The sequence below is a fragment of the Poromitra crassiceps genome, assembly GCF_964638095.1.
Source record: "Poromitra crassiceps genome assembly, chromosome: 22".
NCBI classification, from domain to species: domain Eukaryota; kingdom Metazoa; phylum Chordata; class Actinopteri; order Beryciformes; family Melamphaidae; genus Poromitra; species Poromitra crassiceps.
Genome location: NC_139647.1, coordinates 3,523,791 through 3,533,790, shown reverse-complemented (window position 1 = coordinate 3,533,790; position 10,000 = coordinate 3,523,791). Strand labels below are relative to the sequence as shown.

At 43.4% G+C, this 10,000-nt stretch overlaps 1 protein-coding gene across 1 annotated transcript in view; it reads right to left on the bottom strand.

The window, feature by feature from the left end:
- wdfy4 (WDFY family member 4) overlaps positions 1 to 10,000 on the bottom strand; it is a gene marked incomplete at its 5' end in the record, with an annotated part of 74,004 nt that overhangs the window by 6,894 nt on the left and 57,110 nt on the right. Inside the window, 6 exons of the mRNA XM_083658246.1 lie at positions 254 to 469; positions 2,209 to 2,300; positions 3,259 to 3,409; positions 7,092 to 7,201; positions 7,414 to 7,540; positions 9,345 to 9,464. Coding sequence (XP_083514372.1) covers positions 254 to 469; positions 2,209 to 2,300; positions 3,259 to 3,409; positions 7,092 to 7,201; positions 7,414 to 7,540; positions 9,345 to 9,464 — 816 coding nt within the window. The remainder of the gene's footprint in view (positions 1 to 253; positions 470 to 2,208; positions 2,301 to 3,258; positions 3,410 to 7,091; positions 7,202 to 7,413; positions 7,541 to 9,344; positions 9,465 to 10,000) is intronic.

Genomic DNA, 10,000 nt, shown 5'->3' with positions numbered 1-10,000 from the left:
TGTCTTCTTTCGTCCGGACCAACAGTCCCCAACCAAAAGATAATCAGTTTACTGTCATGTCAAGAAAGAAACCAGAAAATATTCACACCTAAGAATCTGGAACGAGAGGGAAAAAAACAACGTAAAAATTTGTCTAAACGATTAAGCGATTATAAAAATGGTTGGCATTTTTGCCATTTTTTGGAATCGACCAATCGACTATAGGCAAATCGTTGCAGCTCTACCTCCCCCGTTGTTCGCTCGTCCTCCCTACCTGCTTGGGGACCTGGCCAAAGTTGCTGACGTATCCCAGTTTGGTGGTCTTGGTGAGGGGGTCTGCGGCATCCTGCCTCCTCCTCTGCCTCTGGGCGTAGAAGAAAGGATGGAACGCGTTGAGGCTCTCCACAGCGGCCGCACCCCGCTGCCGGTGGCCGAAGATCAGATCGATCCACAGGTGGAGGTGGGCACTTACGTAGTCACTCTCCAAGGCCTAAGGGGCAGAGCGGAGGAGGAGACTGTTGGACCAACTGACACTAGGGTTTTTCTGCATAGAGGAATTGTTGCCCTTATATTAAATCATCCCACTAAATTGTGAGGGACATTACTTTATTCTTTGACTTTGGGTCGCAAAAAGAAGGGAACAAATCCTGACAATGACTCATATATTTCAGTTCAGGACAAGCCTGACTGCATTCTAACTCAAAATCAAGCATTGTTACTGTATTATTTTATCAAAAGTTAAAGTCCCACATGTGTACCTTCAAATTGCTCCTTTCTGAAACTGGAGGCGCTGTAAAAACACATGTCTCCATAGGTTCTGACTATAAGGTTGTATTCATGATAACTGTGACTACACGGCACACTAAGTCCCACATGTTGGACGTTGAAATGACTTTAAGTCTGAAACTTGGGGTGCTTTAAAAACACATTGCTCCATAAGTTCAGTCTTTACATCATGCTCAGTGTCGTGCGTAATCACCCCCCAAAGGCCCATTCTGAGCCAGCAAAAACCCGGACTGAGACCACCAAGTCAAACAATATCACACACCTACTATGCTTGTGCTGTGTGCATCCTTAAAATACAGTAGTGTGCTGCACTCGTTGTTATTACAGAGAGAGACCCCGAAACCATCGCTCAAACTGTTTCATATGAAGAGTTAAGAAACACGAGAAACTTCGTGGAGAATGCGGCGCACAACCAGTCAAACTATCCCGGCACTGCTCGGTTTCTTCCAAAAGTCAATTTAAAAAGTCCACAACGGCAGGAATCTTCACCGGCCGTGTTATGAGCTTATCTTTATGGTCGAATTAAAGAATGATTTGGGGCAGAATTGGCCCAGATTGGTTTTGAACAGTTAATGAAGGAAAAGTGGGCATTATGACCAGGCAGTATCCTTAAACCCAATCTTAATAACTACACCTGGAAAAAAACACATCTCAGTCTCATAACGAGGATATATTGTCCCGAGTTAATTTGTGTATGGAGGGGAAAAAAACAATCTTCTAAAATCACTGATTTGATGAGAGTGGTATAGAGGCCATATATGAGTAGTTCAGTTGATTACAGACTGATAACCATCACGGATGCCCAGGGGGATTGGAAAAAGGGAGGGTCAGACGTAGTGAGAAAAACAAGTGAGAGAAAAAGAGGAGACAGTGATATACAATAACCCCACAGAGGGAAGTATTGAGAACAGAGAGAGGACATTCAGCCCAATAAACACAAGTACAGTAACAGTGTTATGGGGGAGGAGAGAGAGGCTTGTGGCTGCCAAGAATTGGATTAAAGAGTCTTGTTGTCCTGCGATGACAGTAGTCTAGTGCAGATATATGGCCTCCGTTCATTAGCGCAACAGGCGCTTATTATCTGTGGAAACGGTCGGGACTAAAATAAGCCCCAGTGGGAGAGAAGACGGCCTTTTGAGGATATAAAGACGAAACGTTAAGATAGTGGCTGTTGTTGAATAAGATCGATCTCTTATACAACGCTAGGATGAATAAACACTAAGAGACTGATTGCAACCAACACTATTACTGTGTTGCTGCCGGCGCAAGAGTTCTCTGTGGATGCTTGTTTTACATCTTAAACACGGTACATGTTCAGTCCAAGTCATCCTCAGCAGCCAGTATTGAGCCATGGTAGTAGTAGGTCTTGGGGGAAAAAGCCCCTGTGTGTAACAGGACAGACTGGCTGATTGTAACTGACTGGTGAGGTCAGGGGTCACCGACCTCTCGATGGATCCTAATGAACTCCTGGGGGTCACCTTTTGCCCACGGAGGCAACACCACATCTCCCAGAGCAGTACCGTCCTGCATATGGCCTGCAGAGACATGGATATATACACACACACACATGGTCACGACACCGTCGCCATTTCACACAAACTCCCAAACACAATTAAGGCATTTAAACGCAGCACAATTACCTGCATTCACAATTAACTCCTAACTTAGGTTAGTCACATTTGAGGCTAACGCGGAAGTACCAAAAACTGTAGTTTCCTCGAATGGCCACTTGAGGCTGGCTCCAAAAGGGAGTCATTCCCCATTCCCTCCCATGTTAAAATGCCCGACTTTACAGCAGGAAAAAAACAAACATGTTTACAGCCTGGTTCAGAAAACGGTCAACTGTACGGGGTGGGGGGGTTGATTTTTTTTATATAACTCACCCGTTTAGAGTGAAATAGATGCTTAAAAAACAGACTGTTTGGGGCGTGATTGACAGGTTGCCTGTCCAGTGATCGCGCAGCTCGGCGATCACGGACCAATAGACCCTTCTCACGGGGGCCATTTTGTGTCGAAAAGGCAGGGTAAACACGGGTGCAAGCAAAACACTAATGAGGGTTTCGAACTTCCATGATTGGAATTTGGAAACCCTCATTAGTGTTTTGCTTGCACCTGTGTTTACTCTGCCTTTTCGACACACAATGGCCCCCGTGAGAAGGGTCTATAGCACCGGGCTCTGGAAAATCCCCTCTCGTCCAAATATGGCCATAAATACGTCACTTCCGCCTATTAAAAAAATAAAAAGGCAGGGGCCAAAGTGCCAAACCCGAGGCTTCAAAACAGGAGTCCACAAACCAATGATGCCACACTCACTACGTCCATGTTTTTTACAGTCTATGGTTTACTCACGTGTTAATCATGCAGCTCAACAAAGAACTTTCTTAACAGGACATTTGTTTTGGCTTTCAATGCTTCATTTGGATATACAGAGGGGGTTTGTGGCTGACCCAGCTGGATGGATATACAGTACAGAGGAGTTTTATGGCTGCTGACCCAGCTGGATGTGGTTGGAGTTGAGCAGGAAGTCTGGCAGGTAGAAGAACTCGGGGATCAGCTCTCGGACGTCCCCCATGTTGTCTCTGGAGGCCGACTCCCACTCCCTCTTCACGCTGTGGAACATCCGCTCCGGGATGTCAAAGCCTCCCTAAGCGAGAGCGACACGACCCCGTCAAGACTCTCTGGCACAACTGCTGCTCAACCAAAGTTTGCAGCGCAGATATTAATAAAGTAGTCCGCCCTGGTGTACGGTCTACTAAACCATATTTTATGTCCTTCATTCTATTACGCAAGCAGGGAATATTTGCGGTTGAAGGAAGGTTTTCATCTTTCTGTAAAATTCTATAATCCCTGATGGAAATCTCATGAGAGAGAATGTAATTTAAAGTAAAACAATTACCTCAATGAATGAAAATAGCATATCTACTGGGTAAACTCTGTTAGAGATGCAAATCCAGTTATGGATATTACTGCACACCCGTTATGTGCTTCTGAAGACAAAAAAGCCAGCGTAATTCACCAGACTAACATCTTTATTGCTTTATTCTGACTATCAAATATGCATGCCTTTTCATTATAATCAATTGGATGGTGTATTGTAAATTGGTAACTTCTGTGGCTATCTGAACAGGTTTCTTCTTCTAGATGCTTTCTATGCAACTCTAATTATTTGCATATATATTGAAACCCCCCCTATAAACTGTTTTCATACCCAAAAAAACAACAACACACACACATTGAAAAGGGAATCCAGAGTGCCCAAAAGAACTCAGTTAAGTCATATTATTAGTAAGATTACGTTCCACAATAAAGAGTGACAGTGATGAATGCCACGGGCCAGAGCCGTGTATATAGAAGAGTCGCCACATCTCCATTCACTCCAATTAACCCGTTTTTTTACTCTCAAGAGTTCCAGGAAGTAAGGTTGTGGATTAAGCAGCGCTGTTGAGTTGCAGCAAAATGGACAGTTTGTGTTGTACTTTGAAAGGGTCCGACGTTAGAATCAAATTGTATATTATCAGCTTTATTTTAGCATTCAAACGATTCAAGCGAGCAGCGTTCCTGGCTATTCATTGGCTACTGAGTCACGCATTTTGGACCTCCGCTGACGCCACTCTCTTACTAGCTTGCTCTGTCACGGGCCATCTGGAGCAGAACGCCAGTGAAACTTGGACCAATGCAGACTGAGCTGATCTTTCCTCCTTAGTCCATTTCACCAAAACAAATCAATGTAGACAAACAAACCCATGTGGTGACCAGCAGGAGTGCTAACTTTCCTAATTAGGTCTACAATACAATTTATTATTTTATTTTATTCCACTCTCTTGATGGGTTACACCACTTTGAGTGCTTGTGTATTACGTATTTACACCGGTCCAACAGCACAGGAACTAGCAGCAAATAAGGCCGGCTGTTGCACCTCCTCAGGTCGCCTGTGTCGGCCGGGGCCAAACAGCTGCTCTTGAACACACCATGAAGGCTACAGCTGACTGTCAAATAGCACGTACGTTCTGCGCCTGTATGAGCGAGACCTAGTGAGTGAGACCTAGTGAGTGAGACCTAGTGAGCGAGACCTAGTGAGTGAGACCTAGTGACTGAGACCTAGTGAGTGAGACCTAGTGAGTGAGACCTAGTGAGTGAGACCTAGTGAGTGAGACCTAGTGACTGAGACCTAGGATTGCGGATATACAAACCAGATACATTACATTACATTACGTCATTTGGCAGACGCTTTTATCCAAAGCGACTTACAATAACACATTTTTGTCAGCAATACATGAAAGAGAGCCAAGCATTTTCACACCACTCCTGCTCACCACTTCAACGGGTTTGGTAATATAGCTGCTTCTAATGGAGAATATGTCTGATAAAAAGTGACAAATGTCACGGGCGTTATCAGCCCTTGCCTGGTCTTTTGCTTGTGGAAGAAGAAAGGAAGAGGTGAAAAAACAAGGAGAAACCACACTACATATACAGCAACAGGCTCGAGGGACTTTCCCAAAGGCCGTGTTGTTGTGAATATAATGTGTGTACTGGAGTGATCAGATGAGATGAAGTTGGAAAGTAAGAAGAACATTTTGTGCTCTCTTCTCGTGCGCTACTTTGCTGAACCAGCGGACCAGCCAATCAGAGTGATTTATCTCACCGATGGCCTGACGCCCAGAGCAATTTAGAGAGAGAGTGGCGCCAGCGGAGGACCAAAATGCGTGACTCATTAGCCAATGAACAGTCAGGAAGGAGGCTCGCGCTACTTTTGAATGCTAAAATAGAGATGATAATGTACAATTTGATAAAAAAAAAATACTTTCAGAGTACAACACAAACTGTCCATTTTGCTGCAACTCGACAGTGCTGCTTAATCCAGGACCTTACTTCTTGGAACTCTTGAGAGTAAAAAACTGGTCCATTGGAGTGAATGGAGATGTGGCGACTCTTCTATCTACACGGCTCTGCTGACGCCGATTCAACATGTTGAACCAACCGAAAAAGCTGCCGACAAAGCCGACTAGAACCAACGGTGTGGGACACACCTCAAAGACGAGGGCCACAGATACCAACAAAGCACTTCAGTGTTAGATGCTATGCTTTCATAAAAGCTTCATCCTGCATCATCATTCAATAAACTTGCTTTATTAATTCTAAGCGGTCTAAGCTTTCATTACGGGCCCTCTGATGCCCTGCAAAGATTTGTGCTGTGTTGTGATGTTTGAAATCTCATTAGAACCTAATGGACTTTAATGTGCTGTTTGTTCACTATGATACTTTTGTTTATGATGAATGCGCTCAGTGGTGATATACCATAAAGTACTGTAGTAGGCTCTCTCTGAAAATCACGGGAAGGCTGCATTTACCCACTATGCTTCTGCTAGCTGGAACAAATTGCCTGAAGACCTCAGATCTGCCCCAACCTTACTTACTTTTAAAAATAGACTAAAGACTTTTATGTTTACCGTCGCTTTTAACTGCTGACAGCTACTATGCAAACCCAATGAGTCCTCTTTCTGCAACTGCTGCGCCTGTTGCTTATTGCACTTTTTATACTCTTTTTTTTTAAGTTTTGTTAAATGTCCATTTTATTTCTTCTTTTCGTTTATTCTAATGCACTTTTTATACTCTTTTTTTTTAAGGTTTTGCTGTGATGCTTTTAAATGTCCATCTTACTCTCTTCTTTTCTTTTATTTTCCTGTCAACCATTTTATGTGAAGCACTTTGAATTGCCTCTGTGTATGAAATGTGCTATACAAATAAACTTGACTTGACTTGACTTGACTTGAATATCAGAAAACGGATGGATTTATTGGATTCCAGCACCAGCTATGAAGTTAAAGGTTCTGTTTTCCTTTTTGTGGAAAGTGGGTCAGTAAGGCCACAAGTTCAGGCCCATTTTCCCCCCGGTCTCCCCACAGTCACACCCATTATGGGCATTGTCGAGCCACAGAATTTCTTATAATGCCAGATGATCTGATTCAGCAATCTAAAAAAAAGTTCTGAACTATGATTTTGGCCCATTATGGTAAAAAAGAAGGATCTAGTAGTCTGCTGTGTTGGAAATAAAATAAAATCTTGCACGCTGTGTGGATGTATTGTTGCATCTCCTGTAGGGTTGGGCGATACAGATACAAAAATCGTAAAGTGAACCGTCACTTACTGGTTTTCATTCATATTTTTCACACGCCATTACAGGGAGAAAACCAGGAAGTGACAGTTCACTTTGGTGCTCTATTGCCGAGCACTGATCTCCTGGTGTCAAAGACCTCACCTGCAGGGCCTGGAAGGTGTGTGAGAAGGCCTCACCTGCAGGGCCTGGAAGGTGTGTGAGAAGGCCTCACCTGCAGGGCCTGGAAGGTGTGTGAGAAGGGCTCCATCCTGACCAGGAAGGAGGCCACGATGATGGCTGAGGAGTAGTGCGTACAGTAGTGGCACCGTGCAGACAAGGCACCTGGAAAACACGTGTTAAAAGGACACAATAAGTATGAGTATATTATTTTGATGTTTCGCTAGTCTGCACCTCTTCAACTTGTTTGGGTGTGCTCCACTCATATTGAGCCTTAAAACAATCAGATCTTAAAATCAATCCTAAAACAAACAGGGAGCCAGGTGTGATGTGATGTGATCGTACTTTGTTCTGGTTATAGATTGTGGAATAGATACCTTCTTCACCCTCGCTGTTCTCCACTTCTTCATATCTCTGGATGAACATCTCTCTCCTCTTCTCCGTTTGAGCTCCCATTGGCTTAGAGAGATCGCGGAATGTTGCTGGATTGGACAGATCCAGCGTCTATCCAGATGGAAGGAATAGAGAGATGAGGGAGGCACAAAGGGTGAGAATACACCCATGGAAGAAAAAAAAATCTAACATATGCCATTTGTTAGACACTTTTATTCAAAACACATTACATTGAGTATCTGAATGAAGGAATAGACTTTTAGCATGGGCGGGGGGCCCCCCTGTGGGAATCAAACCCATAACCCGGGAATTATCTCCACATTGAGCAACAGTTATATCAGATTGCAGCATATATCCTTTCTTGTTTTGGTCAAGCCAAACATGCTGTTACTTCTGACCTCAGACTGGTAGTCAGCTAGGACCCAGGGGAAGACTGGGTACTGACCTCAGACTGGTAGTCAGCTAGGACCCAGGGGAAGACTGGGTACTGACCTCAGACTGGTAGTCAGCTAGGACCCAGGGGAAGACTGAGTACTGACCTCAGACTGGTAGTCAGCTAGGACCCAGGGGAAGACTGGGTACTGACCTCAGACTGGTAGTCAGCTAGGACCCAGGGGAAGACTGGGTACTGACCTCAGACTGGTAGTCAGCTAGGACCCAGGGGAAGACTGGGTACTGACCTCAGACTGGTAGTCAGCTAGGACCCAGGTAGAGATGGCCCGATACCGATGCCAGTATCGGTATCGGAGCCGATACTGGCCTATTTTGCTGTACTCGTACTTGCCCGATACTGACACGGCCGCGCGCCCGATACCACTTTACACCTAGGGCATGCAACCTGATTAACCTCAATGTAGCAAGCCAGCGTCAGGCTCACACAGCTGTTAATGCATGCAGAGAAGTTTCACTATAACAGCCTGTTTGTTTGCATCTCTACCTGGAGCGCTTTGTGAGGAGAAATAAAAAGCTATCAGGTCAGTAATCAGCTGAGTGAGCTACAGCCTGTACCGCTTCGCTCGGCTATTCACTGATTAGCTCTGCAGAGTTAGCCGCATAGCCTGCAACAAGCTAAAACACTTTCTGTTCAACTCACAGGTTAACATTAGTTGCTCTTCTAGCAGACAACACAGTGCTGTGGAACAAGCAAAGGCTTACCAGATCGTTGTAATACGTGTTACGTGTCCCGTAATCCATACTGCCTTAAAGTTTAACGTTTTAAAAGTGGAACGGAACGGAACATTAAAGTGGAACGTAACGTTAATGCAAATTTAGCAACAATTGTCACAATTTCATTTCGGTTTTGCCTTCAAAATAAAAGCACGATAAAGTTTGTTTTTACAATAAACATTAAAGTAGTAATCTAACTACGAGACCCAACATAATGAACATAAGAACACAAGGAACCTCTATTTTAATGTTTGAATGAAAATAGACCAGCAGAACAAATACAAAGGAGATGCAGAGCTATGTGGTTTAAAGGTTGATTCATAGCATACTTCTTTATTTAATTGGAAACCTTATTTCCTTATTTAATGGGAAACTTTTGTTTCATAAGGCATCAAGAGAAGAGACTATCAAGTATAGGTGATACCCATTATACGAAATTTCTGTGGTCTTGCGAAAACTAGGTAGCCTACTTCTGCAGATAATATATACTAAAGAAAATCACTAAAACCCATAATCTTGAAAAGTTATCTTTTAATTAACCATACGGTGTAACAAAAACACGTTGTCGACCACGAATTAAATACTCGGTATCGGTATTCGGTATCGGCAAGTACCCAGATGTCAGTACTCGTACTCGTACTTGGTCAGCAAAAAAGTGGTATCGGGACAACCCTAGACCCAGGGGAAGACTGGGTACTGACCTCAGACTGGTAGTCAGCTAGGACCCAGGGGAAGACTGGGTACTGACCTCAGACTGGTAGTCAGCTAGGACCCAGGGGAAGACTGGGTACTGCATCAGATCATTGTACGTCCTCCCAGCGAGGGTGTTTAGATGCATCAGGTACTCAAAGTTGCTTATCTCCGCTCTCTGGAAGACAGACAATCATCATTTGAAACAGATAAAACATCTCACAAAACAGTGGAATACATTTACAAACAAAAATAGAGCTGGACTACAATTAATATCATACTTTGCAACATTTTTAATTTTTAGCAGTCATTTAGCGAAGTCAAAGGTGTAAGAATGGAATCTGCAAGCACAAACAACTCACATAAATTGCATGAAGAACTTTTGGTAACACTTTCTAGGAAGGTCACGTCTATCATGCATTGACATTATAATGCATTTATAAGGCTTAATAAAACTCTTTATAAATGTTTATAATCATGCATGCAAACAACTTATAACAATGTTTATATAAAGTATTATAAGCGGTGGACATAATGTATTATAAGTCCAGCATTCATAATGCCAAAGCGACAGCAGTGTTTGAAAGAAGACTTGCAGCCAGCAAATACTGCTCATAAGTCCTCATCACTGTGTTATAGCATCATACAATTACTAATAACTTTATAGTACTTTACTTATAAAGCTCACAAAGTTGTGCTATAGCATATTATTGA